General features: G+C 35.7%; 1 protein-coding gene across 1 annotated transcript in view; it reads right to left on the bottom strand.

Annotated features, from left to right (window-relative positions):
• IL1RAPL1 (interleukin 1 receptor accessory protein like 1) overlaps positions 1–20,758 on the bottom strand; it is a 306,788-nt gene that overhangs the window by 254,393 nt on the left and 31,637 nt on the right. The window contains exons 2-3 of the mRNA XM_066314006.1: positions 6,455–6,641; positions 5,184–5,337 (exon numbers count right to left, since the gene is read on the bottom strand). Of these exons, the coding sequence (XP_066170103.1) occupies positions 5,184–5,337; positions 6,455–6,641 (341 nt within the window). The remainder of the gene's footprint in view (positions 1–5,183; positions 5,338–6,454; positions 6,642–20,758) is intronic.

Genomic DNA, 20,758 nt, shown 5'->3' with positions numbered 1-20,758 from the left:
GTCTGTTTTATTATATAAGTTTTGACCACCCTGCTTTGCCTACTTCATTGAATTACTATTTAGAGGATCTTCTCTCAACCCTAAGTATGATAGGAATAATCTCTAATAATTAAAACTGTCTTTTTGAGCACCCCAACTCAGCACATGACAAAGGCAGAAAGCAGAAATGTCAAAAGGTCACCAGCAGCAAGGTTGAAAATGAATCTGGAATTTTTTCTCCCTTGAATTTTTGCAATTCTTCTTTGGCTAAATTGCTGAAGCTGGTTTTCTAATTCATCATTTCTATTTATAACATAGAGCACAATGACATCATCTGCACTTCCTTTGAAGTAAAATACATAAAGCTTTGCTCATTGCTGTCTTCATATAAGGCTGGTTTTGAACAACCCTGTAAACCTATTTACAATAAATATTTTAAATTAACATTTATAGGGAATATTTTATCAAACATTGACATAATGTTTTGATTATTATTACTCAAATACACACAGGAAATTAATTTAGACCCTTGTTTTCAGGCGTACTAAAATGATTGCACTATAAAAAGAATCACTCGTTTCTAATTTACAAAAAAATAAATTCATCCCACTCTTCAGCCATAAATTTGTTAAACCTACAGGATTTTATGCATTTTAAAATGGTAGGTTAGTATTCTGAACATGCTGATTTCATAATAAGTCTATTGTTTGATTTATATTTTATTAGTCTTTGCACAAAGTAATGGTAAATAGAACTTCTATCTGAGTATGTTCTGGGCTTGAATTAAATTAATGATGAACAAAAGGAATGAGAGTAAGCTCTAATAATTACTAGGATCAGCTGAATCAAGGAGTCACTGGGTACATTCAATATGGTTCATACCTGTCATTAACTTCAGAAACCAAGCAGAGTCTGTGCTAAAGCTCAAAATTCTTAGAAAACAACTCTCTTTATTCTTTAATATTTGTCTCACCTAGAACCTGCTAAAAATAAAGAGGAACATACTTATGGCAGCACCTCTCTGCATTCTGATGTACTTAATGAGAAAGAACAGCACAGCAGGAAGAAACCCTACAAGAAATTGAACCCAAATTTTTTTGGGAAAAAAATGGTGAACATTTTGTCTTATACAGTTAAAAGACAGTCCATTTAAAGCAGGCAATAAGCTTCAAAGTATCTGTATCTATGTGTTTGTGTGTGTGTTCCTTTCAGAGACTTTTTGTTTTGTTTTTTTATTCACAATATTTGGTGGTGAGCTGCATATAAAAGATCCACATTTTTGAGCTGTGAGTGTAGGTATATAATTTAATAATAATGATTTCTTCATACTATTTATTTATTTTTACAGTGATTTTTCCAGCTCTAAAAGTACGTACATACATGTAGTCATTTAAGATTTCCCATTAGGCTAAAGAAGGCTAAATCTGCCAGAAAGCAAAAGAGACAAAACTTATTCAATATAACCCGAATTTTAAGAAGCACTAAGAGTTGACTACAACATAACTAAATGGGAAAAAATGCATTCCTCTTTTTTGCCTAAAAAAACCTAAAAATGAAAAAATAATGGGTTGAAGATGGAAACGAGTAAACTCTTGCTTTCAAGATTATTGCAGAAATTTGTTAAATCAAGCAGGTTGAATTTAAATAATAAAAAATTACTCTGTCAATTTATTGTTCCTACAGCTTAATTGTAAACATGCTGGAATCTGTAAATCTAACATTGTGTTCATTCCAGCAGGAGTTGTTTCCAAGGGAACTTCTCAGAGTCTAATCACTGCATAAAGAAAACAAAGGGTATCTCTGAGGAAAGGCTTCAGGATTAAGAAACAACATATTAGTCCTGAATCCACCTGCAAGGTATGAGATTTTCTTACTTTTGAGAGAATGTAAAAGTATTTCAATATTTAAAATTAAAACAGAATAGGTAATGTTCCAGCTGTAAGGCTGATGGAGTCTGTTTGCTTTATGATGTTCATGATGGAGAACTGCATGTTATTGCAGTGGGGATGTGTACATTCTCTCTCAGGCACAGGCTGAGCTTCATTTGACCTGAAGGAAACCGTTCAAAAGTAGAAATAATTTGCAGATGCCTCGGTACTATAAGTAAAAAAGGAATATTATTAAACCTAATATTTAAATAAAACAAATCACTGAAGGAAAGCATTTTTGACCCATGTTGTGCACTATGACTAAATTAACACTATATTTTTTTAATGGGATTCTTTCTCAATACTAAAAAAATTCTTAATTATGTCAGAGACAGCAGGTATGCCTTAATTAAAATTCCGCATATAAAAGAAAACTTTCTAATCTGAAATATAAAAGTCTACAAATGGCTTTCTACATTTCAGGACATTTTAGACTGTCTAATTGCATAACCACAAACCAAAAACCTACCAATTATGTTTTTATGTGAATATTTTGATTAGTTAAAAGTTAAAATAATCAGTGTATAGTTTTTCTTTTGAAAAACAGGGAATCTTAGAAGAATAAAGAAATTTATTCAAATTACTTAGACAATAATATTTTTCAGTGTGAGATGCATATCTTAAAAAAATTTAAAACTTTCCATTAAGATCAAAGAAAAAACCCACAAAAACAACAAATAAAAATGTGAGCCATGAAATAGTTGTTACTGTAAAGTTGTACCCAAGATGGCATTGAGTGCCTATAATTTAAGTTATAAGAAGAGACAAATTTTGTTCTTATTTTTTTAAAAGGAAATTAGCTTTTTCCCTGGATTAGGGGTTTTCAGCTGCTATACTTAGAGGAGATGGATTCTGCCTATCAAGAGAGTTTGGCGTTTTGCAAAATGTGTGAATTCCCTTCTTATTTTTCAACTTAAATCATAAATCAGAACATAGCCATTCCACGTTTCACTATGAGGCACACAGATATTTAACGTGCAAAGCACAGAGGTTATGATAACAACAATATACAACACCAGTATTGAAAAGAACATGTTTATAATTACATCCACAGTGAATAGTCTGTAAGAGTAGCAGGTTTCCCTAAAGGAGACAGCAATCCTGACAAAACACTTTGCGTGGGAAAAAACATCCTTAAATGGTGACTGTCCACAGTTGCCTAGAGAGAAGAGGTGGTCAGGAACAGGTGCAACAAAAATTAGTACTGTGACTAAATCTATCTGCTTGTTTTGTTTATTCACGTAATATTATAAAGATGATATGAAGACCCACAGTACTACTAAAGGAGTTTACTAATTTGGGGGTTGTCCTTAAATCCGCTGGGGTTTGCAGAGGTGGAAATTGAATAGGTTCCTCCCTATGAATTCATTCATTTTTAGCACATCAAAATCAGCCAAGTCTCTTTCTGTTTCTGTCTAGTTAAACATTAAATACTGAACTCCTACCTACACTACAAGTGATGAATTACTTTTTTTTTAAACTATTCCTACAAATAGTAACATGAATCTAGTTCCAATTTTTTTTTTTCTTTCTTTTTCCTGTCAGTCTGAGCCTGTTGAAATACTGCTGTGCAGCGGAACACCAACCAAAGGGACAGAAGAGATCACTTAAAGATGCAGCAAAGATGTACTTTTGAAATCCAGGTATCAAGTATTGCAAAAGATAACTGACATTATTCTGATATAAATCACACACTTGAACAATCTTTATCAGATTTCTTTATATCAGAGTCAATCAAACAGAGTATATGGATGTCTATTGTGAGGTTAATCACTCAACAGTAATTGTCTATCTGTACTGACCAAATAAATCAATGCTATACAACAACAAAGAGATCCTGGTTATTGAGCTTAAATGAGTATGGTTGATTACTTGAGTCTCCCAAAACAACATAAACAACATGATTTCCAGACACATCCAACAACAGAAAATTGTATTCCCTAGCTGACTATAATTTCTCTTAATGTGGAAGGAAAATGGGATACAGTGAAAGAGAAAACAAACTTTTCACCATTAAAGGAAACTGCTGCAATGCAACCTAATGCTTAACACAAGTGTGTTACGAGTTGCTGCTGTGCCTCGGATTTATAGATTAGATACAAAAAAAATTATCAAGAACAACCCACATAGTTATTCTGGAAGATTTGTTTCTTGATTTACTAGACATTTTGAAGATGCAAGAACTTATACATGTAAGCCTCTTTGTCAACCATATTTAGTTCACCTCTAATTTGCTAGGAAAATCCTCATTCTGCCTTCTTTTAGGAAATGTACCATGAAATACACAGCATTACATAAATCATAACGAACTCCCATTGTAATTCCATAATAGTAAAAGCCCTTTTTTTACCTTTACATATATGTTCAGCTATATGTTTTACATAAGTGTTAAATAGAGGTTAGAGGTCTGGTGAGAAATTGAAAATTCAATGGACTGTTCTTCAAATTCTTCTCCCACTGTGGACATTACTATTACAGCATTAATTTTCTTTCCATCGATAATGGATTTTAAACGTTGATACGGTAGTTTTAAAAGCAGGATATACTAAGTGCATCTTATGCAATTGCTGTTTGCTGAATTGCAGAGTTTATTCATGTTACATAATTACTATGTGGAACTTAATACTTCAAAATGTTTTTGAAGCCAAGACTAAATGGATTAAAAAAATAATCAGACTAATGTAAAATAGATGAATTGGTAACCACAGCACATGACGATTGAGATCGGGAAGTTCTTAAACTATAAACTAGAGAAAGTGAGAAGAGAATAACACAGGAAAAATGTTCCTCTCCTTCATCATGTTCTGCTCAAGCACCTGTCACACACCTGTAATGGTCACTGGGACAGAGATACTGCTCTTGGGTTGTGGCTACAGCTGTTCTCATGCCCAAAGACAATTAGAGCTTTTACCATGGAGTTATTGCTACAGCTGATTTTATGTCCCAAGTAATTTAATCACATGACAGTATGTGATAGACATAATTCTTTTTTTCCTGTAAGCAGTCATGCTTTCTGAATTTACCTGTTCCTAGACCACTAAAAAAAAAAAAAAAAAAAAAAAAGCGGTGCACAAGATTTTGGAACAGAACAAAACTCAGTCTTGTCAATGTATTACAGATACCACTGTGAAGTATTCAGGACAGTTTTAATGAACCATTCCTACCGAGGAACACAGCAAAGTTGTGTGCAAGTTGTAGGACCCAAAAACACTCAACTGGAACCACAATATTCAGTGTGTTTTTTTAATGTAGGAGATAGAAAGAGTCTGTAATTACCTGTAACTGTCAACTCCGTCGTTCTTCTGACAACAAAGAATCCATATTTTAGCTCACAAGTGTAATTTCCAATGTCATCCTCTCTAACTTCCCGAATGACAAGAGTGTCCTTTTTAAACACAATACTTGATCTCCACGTCTTTGACTTGCATTCCTGTTTAAAGAGAATATAAATCTTCAGGGAGTTCACTTCAGTGAAATGGACCACTGTGGACAATGCAGCCCAAAGTCAAGGGGGTTAGGAAAGAGCCCAGTCTAGCTATAAATATATAAACTAAATATGTAAAAATCTAGTCTATTTAGATGTTGGTTAAAACTAATTTTATCACCTGATTTGATATTTATGCCTCTGGCTATAAAAGGGAGTTGAAGGGAGTTGATTTCTTTGGTGTGTTTTTTTTTTTGTTTTTGTTTTTGTTTTTGTTTTTGTTTTTGTTTTTATTAGTTTGCTGAGTGGCTCGTATTTAATTTACTTATTTAGCATTACACTTATGTCTATGATTTTTATATTACCAGCAGCTCAGGCTTGCAGGGGATAATTTTTTTTTCCTTTTTAATTAAATTTAAAAAAATGTAATTAAAAATGTAGAAACAGAAGACGAGAATGAGGAGGAATAAGGATGCCATATATCTGTTTCTAAAACCATCATAGAATCAAAGTTCTCTGAACCTACAAAAGGTTCATTCTCAATCTAATAAAGTATTTTCTTACAGACACAAAATCCAAGATGAGATTCAAGCAAATAGTTGGCTACATTTTGCCTAGATATGCTATCAGCTAATTTGGACATTATCTTTCCAGGCCAGAAAATTTTACTTTTTAGGTAGCACAGTCTTGTATACCATAATTAATTCTACTGCACTGCCCACAGGCAACACTACTTGCAAGAATTTGGTCCTTAAGTAATGATGTAGAAAAAACTGCACAATATTTAAATAAAGTTATTGATAAAAATAGTGAAATTATATTAGCAAATATAACCTTAAGTATATGTGTAGAAACTGAAGTTTTGGTAGTATTCGCTGAATTTTATGCTGCAAAATTAAGCTGTTTATTTTGGTAAAGCATACATAGATATCTCATACTGTTTACTAAGTGAAGAATTTGAATTTTTCAAATAGTTCATTCTTTTCTACCACTGTTGGCTCTGTTGTCTTTTATTGACAAAATTAAAAACAACACAAGCTTCATAACACATTTAGATAAAAAAAAAATCATAACAACATTGCATAATATATATTTGAAGGCATAAATCTCTTGTATTCCTTACCTTATACCACAGAATTTCAGGCTCCCTAAATGGAAATAAAAAATCCTCAATTTCAGGACATGAGATTTCCTTGCTTTTGCTAAGTTCAGCTTTTTCAAAATATTTCATCTTTGAATTGTAGCAGAGTCCAGTGTCATTTTCACCCACCGTCAGCGAAATGGACACTTTCATACAGTAAGTTGAGTTTCTGTAATGCAATAAAAATAGAAAGAAAAGTCTAATAAACACACCAAGACCCACACATTCATCAGCACTGAGCATGCCTTAAACTGGAAGTGGCAAAATTTTACGGATGTTAATTTAAAAGAATCTTGTGATTAATTATAGAATGAAGGACGTTTCAATCTAAGGCACTGCCAGTTTGTTGACTATAACCTTCAATGCCTGTACTCCAGGACAAAATGTTCTGCATTACCTACAGACTTTCTGAGCTTGTGTTCTCCCCTGAAACTTGTCACTACATCTGCTTCTGGATTTTGATAAGCCAGGCAGCCAGAAACTAAGAATCCTTGCCTGCATTCCCACATTCCACTGTGCGATTCAATCAGGCAAAAAGGTAAAATTGCTTGAAATGATTCTTTAATTTTTTCATTTGAGTTTCCAGGTGGGGAGCCAATGAGTGTATGAAGTTGAGTACTCCCCAGGAGCACACTGTGACGGTGTAAGATTTCTCTCCTACTGTTCTGTAAATGCATTTTACCCCTGGCCTGCTGACAGAGGATCCTGCAGAGAGCACTGAGGAAACATTCATCTCCTTATCAACATTTTCATCCTCTACGAGCTGATTGCTTATTTATAATGGACTTGTGTGCATCAGATATGGCAGAATCTCAAAGATCAGTTTCCTAATATCTGTTTCCTTTTTCTATTCAGTAAGAAGGGATAGAAATACTTAATGATAAGGAAAAAGAAAACTTAATTCAAAGAATTTTAGAGTCGAATTTTCTACAGAAAATATAATCCTGTAAGTAACCATCAAATTAAAGAATAGTCTTAGAAATGTAAATTTTTGAACAGAATGACTCTTAGCTATTGATCTAATTTATGGACTTGCAGGGAAAACAAACACAAAATTATTTCCTCATAATGAAGAATTAAGTATATTTTTTTACCATGTTTGAGAATCTGGCTGTGTAAAGAAAATAAAGTTGTTTAAGCTTTATGCAAAACAAAGAAAAGATCCACTGAATATGGATCACTCTTGCTGCATTTAAGCTGGTAAAGAGCCAATTTCTATTCTTACCTGTACAAGCAATTGAAAATCACTCACTTTTTAATGAATACTTTTTCATTAGTGTAAATTACGTTATTTCTCTATTAAGATGTTACTTGGAATATTTTATTTATTTATTTGTTTATTGTGTGTCTTGAAAACATAATAAAAAGTCACTTAATTCTGTTTTTTCCAAACTGGTAAAATGCTTTTTCCTTTTTCTTGGAAGACTCATCCCTTGGAAACAGGTTCTGAACAATTCATCAAACCCTGAGGTTTAAGAGTAAACTAACTAGATGAGAGTGTCTTATTATTGGATGACAGAGAGCAGTATATAGGGAGTTGTTTGGCTATACAGTTTTCACATTTAAATATTCTCTTTAAATCCTTCCAGTTCATGTTACTGAATCTTATTATTTAAATATTTCTAGAAGGACACAGCAGGGGAAAAAAAGTGAGAGAACACTTTATTGACTTCCCAGCCCCTGAAGAAGCAATGTTAGTAAAATTTTTGCATAAGCATCCTTCAGTATTTGGAGTGAATTTTCCAAAAACTATGAATAAATGTTTTGATGTACTAAAAAACTCTGTTCTGCAACAGTGACAATGTCAATTGCCAGTGACAGAATTTCATCTGAGGCACATCCAAGTTTCCATCGCAACAGCAGATCCTTCAGCAGATGCATCTAAGGCTTCCTGCTCCATAAGAGAAGCATCTTGGAAATATTTCAGAATTTTTAAGTTCATTGTTTGGAAGTGGATCTTTCTAAACTGTCAGATACATGGTACTGAAAAATTTTGGGTGGATTTTTGTCAGCTGAGTTTCCTTACAGGATTTTCTTTGGAAAGCTGAAGGTATTATTAAAAAACCCTACACCTGCAGATGCCCACTGGTGAGACAGACTTTCTTATTTCAATTCTAAATACCAACTGCACTGTCAATCTGACTCATCTCATGCTCTGTGTCAGAAACCAAGGCTGTTGGGATGAAACAAAACTCAAAGAGGTGGGTACAGAAGGCAGGGCAGCACAAACAGTATGAGATAAGAAAACAAAGATAATGGTCTCAGGGTACAGAAAGAGAGAAAGAAGATTAAATAGTCCCCAGGTAGGAATGAAGAAGAAGAAGAAAGAGCTGGTGAGTGTGCTGATTACAGCTAGAGCACGAAGGATACACTAGATGTCAATCCTCTGAGGCAACAGAAAAAGTACAGGCAGCAGAGCCCTCTGGAGCATGCACATACTGCAGAGGGTAAAAAAAGGCTCATGTGTTAGAAGTCAGAAAGCTTTCCATATGTCTCTTACTAGAGGGACCAGATAAGAAACAAATAAAACAAGCAAAAACCCTATGGCATTTAAAAAACTGGTGTTAGCTAAACTAACTGTGCTTTAACTTACTTATCACAATACCTTTGGGGCGTTTCTTTTGTTTGTTTGTTTGCCTTTGTTTTTTCCTGAACATAGAGATAAGAAGAGGTAAAAAATTAACTAATTATTTTTTCCCTAATCTACCACTCACAAATGTTCACAAGTATTAAATTAGCTAGAACCTTTTTGTACATATAAGTGAAGGTTTTAATTTTTATGTTATTCAACAGATTTTCAAATGCTAAAATAATGAGATCTAAAAGTACAAAATACAAAAACAGGAAGAAAAAAGCTGTTTGGTGGTTTTTGTTTAAGACAACACACCCATTTAAATCAAATTTATCTTAAAACAAAGTTAAATGAACAGGTAACTTGTTAGAGAGAAAAGGAGAAAAAGCGGAGACACAAGGGGGGAAACCAGATGAGAACACACACAGAGCAAGAATAGCTTCTCTAAACTTTAGCTTTTGCAATATTCCCATCTCCATTTAAAGGAATTGCTTTGAGAATTAAGCACATGGTTTCTTTATAAATATATCTCTAAAATGGGCCAGATGGGTTTACAAAACTCCGCTTTTTTTTCCTCAGAAAAAGACCTGTGGGTAATTGTCAGTCTCCAGCCTCACCAGAGAGAGCTCAGTGATGGATTTATACAGCTCAGTACCATCCAGGCAGCATCCATCCTCAGTCCTATTCATGACAGAAGGGAAAGTGGGACTCTTCCTGCTTGTCCACCCTGGTGCTTTGCCATCATAGTATTTACCAGAGTAAACAAACTGGAGAGCAAACAGGAAGCCAGAAAATCTCTCTTATGTTTCTCCTTATCACACAAAGTTGAAAAGTAACTTTATTTCCAGCTCCTTCAGAACTGGACATTTTAAAGAAAGTCTGAGAAAACTGTTTACTTTTTAGTTTTATTTTAAATTTTAATAAGCAGACTTAGTCACTGATGTCCATATCCACTTTCTATGAATGGTCCACCACATTTTTTGTTGACTTCATTAATTAGTTTTTTCATGATTTTGCGGACACAATTTTGTCCTTTTTCAGTCCAAGTAACTTCTGTTACAGTTATTTGGACGCCTGAAAGCTGGAGAGAAAAGAATTCATTCAAGACAGAAACAAAAACACGTTATTGATAATCTACTCGTGCTCTTAGCCTGTGGCTCCAAAGGCTCTTTGTGAGCTTGTAAACTTTCACACAAAATTTTTTAAAGCCTCTACATAGCAGCAGGGTTTTTTGAGGACACCCCTGAGGGCTTGGGCACGTGGTAAGAGAGAGAGGCCAGGGTACCGTGGGGCAGCCAGGATTACTCTTGTGCACTGAGGTCCCCTTGGGGGCAGGATCTGATGATCTCCAGTGGCTTCTGGAGCATTCATTCAGGACAGCAGTCCACAGACTTTAATGCAGGATCCCCTTTTATTTGGTTTGGGGTTTGTGTGTTATTTGGGTTTGTTGTTGTTGCTGTTCCCCAAGATCTGGAATGGGTGACTCCCACACTTGCTGGCTCTGATATCTGAAATCACAGATTGCCTTTTCCACAAAGCTTCCAGAGCCAACAGAGCTGCAAGTGCTGGGGCAGTGCTTCAGACATGGGGAAAAGAGAAGAAAAGTGGAAGGAGATGGACAGAAGCCGGCTGGAATTTTCCTCTGTGCCTTCGAAATTATCTCCTGCTTCCATACCCTGGGGGGCCAACCCAGTTTGAAAACTGCTTTTGACCTCAATTGAATTACATAAGCACTTATTTCTTCCCTCAAGGGTCACCTAATTATTTGCATGATACTATGAAATAACACAGTGCACAGGAGCCTCCAGGACTATTTGAATATCAATACCCTGCAAGATACTTGTTTCAATAGGTTTGAATTAGACACACCAGAAAATATTGTTTAGTTTTAACACCTGCTTCCATCCTTGGAAGCCAAACCTTCACATTTTGTCTTTTTCCTGACACAAGTGGTGCACACTGCCATTCTGAGTTTCCCCTTCACTCTAAACCTGTCAAAAGAGAATGTCAAAATACAAAGTCTAACTGCATTAGAATAATGCTTTCCTTGTGTAAGAGGGAGCTAGTGGCTGATGTGAAAGGCTTTTTATTGACGTTCTGAACAATAAAAATTAAATAAAATTTAGCCTTTACAAAGGGAATTTAATTTTCTCATCTTTATAATACCCTAAAGCTTTTTTTGGGGGTAAACTAGAAAAAAGTGCAAATTTTTATGTTACTGATTTTTCTGTATGATCGCTGTCTTTTTTTAAGTCAAAGTGAAACTTATTTCTTTATGAGAGCTGGAATGAATCTGATATTGATTTCCCCATTTTAATAAAACTTCACTTTCTTAGTACAAAATACTCTAACAAAATTATGACAATAAACTTCATTATGAATGTGTACTGGCAATTACATAGAAGGCAAAATCACATAAAACTAACTAATTTCCCTAATTTCCTCATAAAACATTTTATTTCAGATAAAAACTTCCTTTCGGATACATGAAAAGAAAAAAAATTCATAATCTTACTGTACAGTTATACAAAAATATTCCTATAATGTAACTCTCTCTGCACTCCTACAGTATATGAATATAAATATAAATAAATTTTATTTGAAGGTAAAGATTTCTTACAGAGAAAATGTGTCTATATGTTTATATATATGTGTCTATAAACCAGTCATATGTGTATGTTGGGGATTCCAGCAATTGTAAAACTAATACTAGAGGTATGTGATTCAAGAAAGTTACTACATAAAATTTTTAAAGCATATTAATAGCAGATTTATGTGCTATTTAGTATGAGGAAATTTTAAATTTTAAAAATAACTTTGTAATAAAATATTTGGTATTAGAAATGCAGAGAATAGCACTCATGGAGGGAGTGCAGGTAAAAATATTAGAGGTAGTTAAAAAGGATAGTAATAAATCAAAAAAACATTTTAATGCACAGGGCATATAGGGTTAGTAAAATATGGATTGTTACTAGTCTGAATTTGATTGCACATTTGATACTTAAGTGCTAGTTACAAATTTAGTGCTAAATTAGCTACTCATTTCAGTAAGGCTTCCCAGGATCATTAGTGAAGAAATTTTTGGCCAGTGAGTCATAAAGTGCCAGAATGGAAATGTGTCAGAATGATGCTAAACGTTTTCACTGCAGCAGATCAATGTACATTGCCAGAGGAAACAGAAGTGTGAAGAGCTGTGCAAAAGTGTACCCTCACGGCTGAAAACCCTTTTAGGTTTCAACAAACTACAGCAGGGAGATAATACCATAGCATGAACTGCCTCTAGGTACACCTCATTCTCCTAATACAGGACAGGATGGCACTTGCTTTTTCTTGAGAACCAATGACCCTGAAGAACAGTGATTTCTATACCCATACTTAGCACCATATGCCAGAATAGCAGAAATGCTTCCTTCAAAAATTACAAGCTAATAGAGTTATATTATTCCTCCCATTTCTTTCATTTATAGGATCACAGAATCACAAAATGCTTGAGATCAGAAGGGAACTCAGGATGTCCCCTTGTCCAACCCTCCTGATCAAGGACAGCCACTTAGACCTGCCCAACCAGGAACTTTTGAATGAGCTCCATCACCAAGGATGGAGACTTCACAACCTTCCTGGGCAACCTGTGCCAGGGTTCAGTCGTCCTCATGGTGAGAAGTGTTTTCTGATGTTCAGATGGAATATTCTGTGTTCCAGTTTGTGCCCATTGCCTCTGGTCCTGTCACCAGGCAACACTGAAAAGAGCCTGGCTCCATCCTGTTGGTACCTTCCCTTCAGAAATGTATATTTGTCAGTGAGATTCTCCTGTGCCTCCTCCAGGGTAAAGAGTCTCAGATCTCTCAGACTGTGCTCACAGCAGAGATGTCCCAGTTCCTTTGTCATCTTCATGACTCTTCATTGGACTCTCTCCGTATTTTTCTTGCACAAGCAAGTCCAGAACTGGACACTGTACTCCAGTGGTCTCACCGCTGCTGCATAAAGAGGAAGGGACACCTCCCTTGGTGTGCTGGCAATGCTTTGTTAATGCAGCACAGCTCATCATTCCCCTTTTTTGTTGCAGGGGCACATTGTTGGTTCAACTTGGTTTTCACCACAACCTCCGAGTCCTTTTCTTCAAAGTGGCATATATCTTTGTCCGTGGAACATGTGTTTACTCAGGTGGTTTTTCACTCACAGGGGATGGAGGGGAACCATTAAACAAAAAAATACTCCAAGTATTATATAAAAAGTATAGAAAAAATAATAGGGCTGGTATGTGAATGACTAGAAAAAATACAGACTTTTGAAACGTAGAGGTCCTTAAAATTATGTCTACTGTATGGTGCACCAGAGCCTGCTCCAGCAGCTGTGCTTCTGTGCTCAAGAACAATTGAGTGTTACTACATCCTGATGACTCACAAGGCCAACAAACACTGGAATGTCTTTATCACCAAATCATCCCTTTTGCTAATGCAACTGGCCTTCTTTTATAATACTAAAACTGAAAACACTGAAAATGCAGTGCTGCTAAATGGCTTTTCCCTTGTTCCTTCTCTTCGCCTGATGAACTCACACAGCTCTCAGATAGAGACAGATCCTGCCATTCAGTCTCAAATGCGAAGTTAGTTTTCTGTTCAGCTGTCCAGCAGATGCATAAAGAATATCCCATGAAGGTCTCTGTCTTTCTGAATGATTAGATATTTATCTGTTGCTAAATCTACATGAGTGTTATTTTCTGAATAGAAAAGTTACTCATTAACAGTAGATATGGACAGAGATATCCAACAATTACAACATTTATTATAGATATTAGAAGAATGACATTTGCACATGAATACGATTTTCTTGAAAACGTCTCCATAACTCTCCCCATATCTATCCAGTAAAAATGGGAATACATAAAAAAATCATCACCTTATTACCTTCAAGACTGTTTCCTAGCATACTGATGACACTTTTCCATGTTCGTGAAAAATCTCTAATAGGATTTAATGGTAATTCTGAATTTTAAAAAACCCTAATAATTCCTAGAATTATGACTCCTACACTTGTTAAAAAAAAAAAAATCAAACCCCTCCCCTCAAGAAAACCCAAACAACCCCCTTCCAAAAGAACCCCAACCCCTACAGTCTTAGTTATACCTGTTTTACACCTACTTTCCTACGAAGAAACAATTCAGATATCAGTCATTCTTCCTTATCAGCTACAGGATTAAAAGGAAGACAATAGTATGACATCTCAGTGAGAACATTGCTGTGTGAAGATAGAGTCAGAACTCAAAAGTAGCAATTTTCTGCAGAAAAGTCAGTCTTTGGAAAAGCTGCTACTGCTGCTACTAAAGCAGAAATTTAGAATGTGCAAAAATTGTTATGAAATTTATACAACTGAAGATACTAAAGCAAGTCCTGAATGTCCAAAAGTGGCAGGATTTGAAGGAATAAATCAATAAACAATAGGATATAACACAATTTGGATTTGTCCTTCATTTGAGGATCATAAAGGACATAAGAAACTTAGCTATTAACCATTTTTGACTGTGTTCATATGAACAGCTTTAACTCAAAACAGTTTCCAAAACTGCCTTAATATGATCTGTAACAATGTAATAAATGTTTTTATTTCACTCTAATTTTAAGCTGTAAAAAGTGATCCTGATACCCTCCAGACTGCCACTGAAGATCAGAGTCATAGAAGCTCGGGCACTATAAACCAATATTTGCAATATATTCACAGCAACAGCATCCCTGAAGACAAACATGGGGAAGCAAGAACTTCCACCCACCCGAGCTTCCAGTTCTGCCCAGCATTGAAAGTGTTCTCAGTTCAGCCTCCAGAGCTTCTATCCAGTTTGCATTTCTACCCTTAAATGTACTAAACACATTATGTCCATACAGTCAAGGGAAATAGAAAAATAATCATCTTTACAGAGAAGAAAAAAATAACTCAGCGAGCCATTTTAGGTAAACATGATTTGAGGATCTTTCCTCAAAGAAATACTTTATTGAAGAGGTTGAGACAGCCAGAGGGATACACTCTTTGTTGTAAGGTTTTCAAAGCATGAGTTGTGACTCCATGCTAAAGAATTATTAATTCCTTTCTTATATAGAATCCCCAAATAAATTACTTCTTGTTTTCCTCAGCATAAAACCAATATGGACCTTCACTTCTAATGTCACATTTCCATCTCCAGTGACTGAGCCCAAGTACAACACAACACATTTCAGAATTCAGCTGAGACTCGAGTTTCAAGTATATAAAATTATACTATTATTTGTCCCATATTATTATCTATCACCAAGGTAAACAACTCTGATGTGACAAATGAAAACGCTTCAGAGGCATCGGATGCCCAAACAGAGTGAGAGGATAAGGCACAGGCAGGTGCCAGACACTATAACTATATATTTTCATTTCTAGATTTAGCTTTCAAGCTTGCTGCTGTTACGTGTCATCCTCAGAAGCATGAATCACCCAGAACATCCAGACATGAAAATCCAGTCATATGAACAGCAGCAATATGAATGTAGAGCATTTCTACACAGAAGCTTTGAATAATTTCACTTAAATCAAGTGTGCTTGTGCAAGCTATTTTAATTTCATTAAAATGAGGCTTGCTTTACACATTTTAATTCATACCTCAAACATAAAAGGTAAACTGAACACGTTTAGATACATTTCAGATAATTGAAAATCACTTCTTTTTTCAGTTGGACTACAATGCAACTTTTATGTGCCAGAGTCTTTATACAACACGTTTCAGCACAGATGCAGGAGGGACAGTAGCAGACACCTCTCTTTCAGACACATTTTTTTCTTGGTGGTAAACTCACAAAAAAGTCCACTTCACTTGTCAGAAGTGCAGAATCTCCACTTTAGCTTGTCTGGCTTCTTCCTCATGTTCCTTCCACAGGACACAACTTCCAGCTGGGCTGGTGCTGCCAGCTTAATCATCTGCTGGCTGTTCTTTGTCACCTAGCTTCACCCACAAATTCCCCACTATCTAAATATAGGAATAGCTGTATTAAAAAAGCTCAATTCCATTTATAAATACACTTTGGCTCAAAACCCTGCCACTAGTTTTTACAATAGGTAGAGAACGAATGAATATATAAACTATTTAGGACTAGAAAATTTAACCTATATTGTCATTTATGTACCACATTTTCTAGTTTCTATTTTTGTTTCTGCAGTCTATTTCAGTCACATCTTGTTTCATCATGTTGGGAAAGAACAAAAAGAGCCTGTGAATTCCTGTATTGATTAAACATTTTATCACATTTTTCATTGATGATTTGCAAGTATTTTAGCATTCAGAGCAATTTGAATTAAATCACTATTTTCTTGGCATTTGTTCAGAAACATGACTTCTGCTCATGCTCTTGATGTCTTTGTTAGAGTCAGGTGAATCTGGTGACCAGTGGGATGAAGAGAGGCTGCACCAGGTTCGTCCAGCAGCCAGACCAAGCACAGGTATCCCACAGGTGGGAGCACACACACACATACAGAGCTCACAGGGTTGCTCACAAACACACACCCAAACAGATGCCCTGTGCTGCTGAAATAATGAACTGCAGAGTTGCCCCAGCCCAGTGCCTCCCCTCCAGCTGATCCGATCGAAGTCAGCAAGTGGAACACACACATACACAAACACTCAATGCTGGTGCTTCCAGCAGCTGGTTTAGCCTCTTATCCCAGGAGCTGGCCCAGGTCCACTGCTTGCCCCAGCTGCTGGCACTGGCACATGAGATTTGCAGTCCCCACCAGCTGCTGGTGCTCAGACAACTCCCCCTGCTCCCCAGCCAGGCCAGCTCAAGGCTCACAGGCATGCACCAACCAACACCTGCTTAGTGGAGGCAACACACACATGGAGAACTGAAATGCCCTTTAATGAGAAGATGGGACAAATTATATAGCTCAGACTAGAGTACCTACCATCAGCATATTTTACACTGAACAGCATTTCATCTCCTTTTCCTACTATCCTCTTGCCTCCTATATCCTACTCCATTTCTTTTCCACACTTTACATGAGTTCCTCTGTACCTCTGGTCCTTCCTCTAAATAAGGTTCATGCACCTTCAAAATAACTTCAAAAGATTATTTAACAATATTTTTTACATAAACAAAAAATGCTTTTCCTCCCTGCATCCCATAGGAAGCCCCACACACTCTTCAGTCCAAAGGCTTTTCCAGGAGGGAACATCTCCAAGTGATTGGGTGGTTTTCTGCTTACAGCTCCTGGGGATTTATAACCCATCTCTGCTTTCTAACCCTCATTGAGCCTTTGTGTTTTCCACAATCATCTTTAGGCACTAGAGTGTGACTAACCTATGTGACAGCAGACAAGGTATCAGTATACTCATTTTAAAACAAAGACCATCAGCCAGTTCTCAAAGACTACAGAGGATAACGTTATTGACAAGTTACTGATTTTTTCCCAGTATCCCTTGTTTTCCTACATGGGTCTTTCCTTGCCTCTCCTTGTAAATGCTCTCTTCTGCTCACTTAGTCACTCTCCTGGCAAAGATCCCGTCAGGTTTCTCTCTAAGACTACTTTTTATAAAGTGTTCACTGTCCTTTCTTTGCTATTTAATCTACAGACTTTGGAATCACAGCATGTTGTAGAAAAATCTTTGTTTTGAGTGTAATCATAACTACTTTTGAATGCTTTGCATTCTGGTAATAATGTTTTCAAATGATTTTCTAAAAACTTCTATAATCCAAAGCAAATGCACACAAAATGGCTAATCAGTTTCTCCATCTTCCTAAAAATTTGAAATACAACTTCTATTTTGTTAAACTTCAGTTTTACAGTATTATTTCTTCTACCAAATTAATCTCTGAAGTTTTAATTACCTTTTATCTACCATTTTTACCCCCATTCTAATATATTTCAACCATGATTTTGTCTATTCTATATATTATGCTTACATCAGTATATAAATAATTCTAAACATACACATAATATAGCAATATAACTTCCTTAAATCCTAAATATTCTCAAAACTTTTGTGTGTGTGTGTTCAAGAAAAAAACAGAAATATTTATCTTCTAAGCAAACCCATTTTGGAGCTACTACAAGCAAAAGAAATATAAAATGCTATTAAAAATGCCAGATAGAATTTCAGGATAGAGTAATTATAACTGTCACCAAAAAACTGTACTCTGAGGAGGGACTGAAAGCACACAAAAATCAGAAAAGTCTTTTTGTTTCTGAGCCACTGAGGAGCTGTTTGTTTTTTAAGAGAACTTGTTATGGGAAATCTTCCATTGTAATTATGCACCAGCAACTGCTACTCCATAATAGTAATGCTTTCTGTATAACTTTTTTCCCTTTCCTCTATCCTTCTCCTAACATCAAAATATCTGAAACAAGGGAGTTTTATCTAGAAGGCCAGAACTTAAAAAAAAAAAAGAAAAAAAAAAAAAAGAAAAAAAAGAAAAAAAAAAAGTTTAAATATCTTGCAGCATAAAGGTAAGCATCATTGGGGTTACTCCAGGATCCCTTCAGCATGAAAACAACCCAGTCTATTAGTTTGAAAAAAAAAAATAGCTATAGAAACAGTTGCTTTCACACAGTAAAAACACTCAGAGGAAAACAGTATGAGACTAGCTTTCCTGGATTCATATGTGTGTTTTTTTAAGTTTTTTAGTTATTTCACAATGCGTGCTAACGATATTACTCTTTCACAGTAAACACGGGAACTGCAAAAAAACCATAACAAACCAAAACCAAACTTGCACCTAAAAGTACTATTAGCACATGAATCCTATCTGTGGCAGCAAGATAAAGATTCAGTAGAAATAAAATATATGGTTGTTCCCTATTCCTGCTCAGACTATGGAGCTAAACCAAACTAGCAGGATGACTTAATCCCACAGTCTATTCTTCCTTCAGAGCATCAGCATACACCATTATTCAAACAAGATGTGTAATTGAAGGAAAAGCCATATGCAGTGGTTATACTAGTTATATATATACTATACACTATATATACAAATACAATTATACTAGTCTTGAATTTCAGGGGAATGCCCCTCCTTTTTAGATTTGTTATAACCTACCATTTCCAGAGAAGCAAGACTGGACACAGAAAAGCAAGTCTGGGAAGATTTTACTTGTTTGAGCAGATTTTCTCAATTTTTGTGAAAGCTAATACAGCTTCATGTCAGGAGATATGAATTTTCCTGCCGAGAACAGAATTTAAGGGTTTTTTTTTTTTTTTTTGGTGGGGAAAAGCAGTGCAGTAGGGTTCTGTTCCTGTATCAGCTCCCTGACAGCTCATCATTACTTTGTGACTGAAAGCTGTGCTGAACACTTGGCAGAACTGGGTTTATCCTGTTGACAAAGCAGAATTTTGCCACAATCTGCTGAAATGCCCAACCAGAGGAGGGATAGGCTGCCTGTTCCAGCACACAGATTCCTCCAAGACACTTCCCTGCACAGCTAGACTTAAGTAAAAATATCAGTGGTGGCTCCAGCCAGTAAGATAGTTTTTGATATTCAGAAGCAGAGGGAAGTCCCTACAGCAGCATGCAGCATATCCACATTTATGGACTGACATTTAATGTTTTAAAACTAGGAGAATTTTTACAATTTTCTTTATAAATGTGTTGCCTTGATTTTGCCATTAAAACAAAAAGTTAGCAAGTCCCTGAGTTAAATGATTACTACACACCCTTATCTCTTTCCTCTCAATCATTAAGTCTCATTCAACGGGTTGAAATTCAGAGATGTTGCTATGAGGCATGCCACGGAGAGGCGCAGGAGCCCCTAGATGCAGCATGGTGTAATCTGACACAGGAAGAGGAAAAGGAAAAGGAGGGAAAAAAAAAGGAAAAAGGAAGCCACTTCAGGGCAGAGAAAAAGTCATATTATTTTCCTCAGTGTCCCTAGGGCTACTGAGGCTCTCAAGTTAAAATACGGGCATGGAGAGATCCTGTATCAAGTGTAGCTTAGAAGAAAAAAGAGTTGTTATATAATCCCTATATCCTCTCTCCTCACCAAAAAATCCCTGAATAAGATTGTTTTTGTGGGGAAAGTCAGATCTGACTGCAGCACCACTAAAATATCATTCTTTTATCAGTTGCCCTCATTTCAGTTTTAATAAGCTCTCTTGGCTCTCTTATCTTTTTATGTTCACTCCACAGCAATTAAACAGAAATGCAAATGTCATACACATTTTTATAACAGTGTCTCTTATAAAACTGCAGTGAAGACAGTAAATTATATATCTGTTAACTGATCTACTTTTTGTCAACAAAATCTAGCTAATATGAAGATAATGCCCCTATATGTACCATATGTGTGTTTGCATGTTTTATGAACATGGGAAGATTATTGGTTACAATTCTAGCACAACTTCCAAGGAAACATTAGACTTTGAAAGCTCAAATCATTTAAATCAGGCAGTTTATGAATATTCAGTTTGAATTTCAAAACAGCTGCTCTATTTGACCATTATAAAAATTGCCACCTTTTTTATTCACTAAATACAAACATCCAGTAAAGTGATATTGCGTTCACACAAATATCTGACAGCCACTTTAATCCAGATGTGTTTTCATAGAGCCATCTTTAAAGGGAAACTTCACCAAAGAAAAAAAAAAAGCAAGGAAATTTAGATTTATTTTTCTCTGTCTCTGAAACGAATCCAGCAATCCAATGGAGGCACAGTGAGTATAGCACACAAAATAATTCAGTAACCATCCATCTTGAACAATGAACAACAT

Source organism: Sylvia atricapilla, chromosome 2 (genome assembly GCF_009819655.1).
Source record: "Sylvia atricapilla isolate bSylAtr1 chromosome 2, bSylAtr1.pri, whole genome shotgun sequence".
Taxonomy (NCBI): Eukaryota; Metazoa; Chordata; class Aves; order Passeriformes; family Sylviidae; genus Sylvia; species Sylvia atricapilla.
The sequence above is the reverse complement of the archived record's forward strand: the minus strand, read 5'-3'. Positions and strand labels throughout refer to the sequence as shown.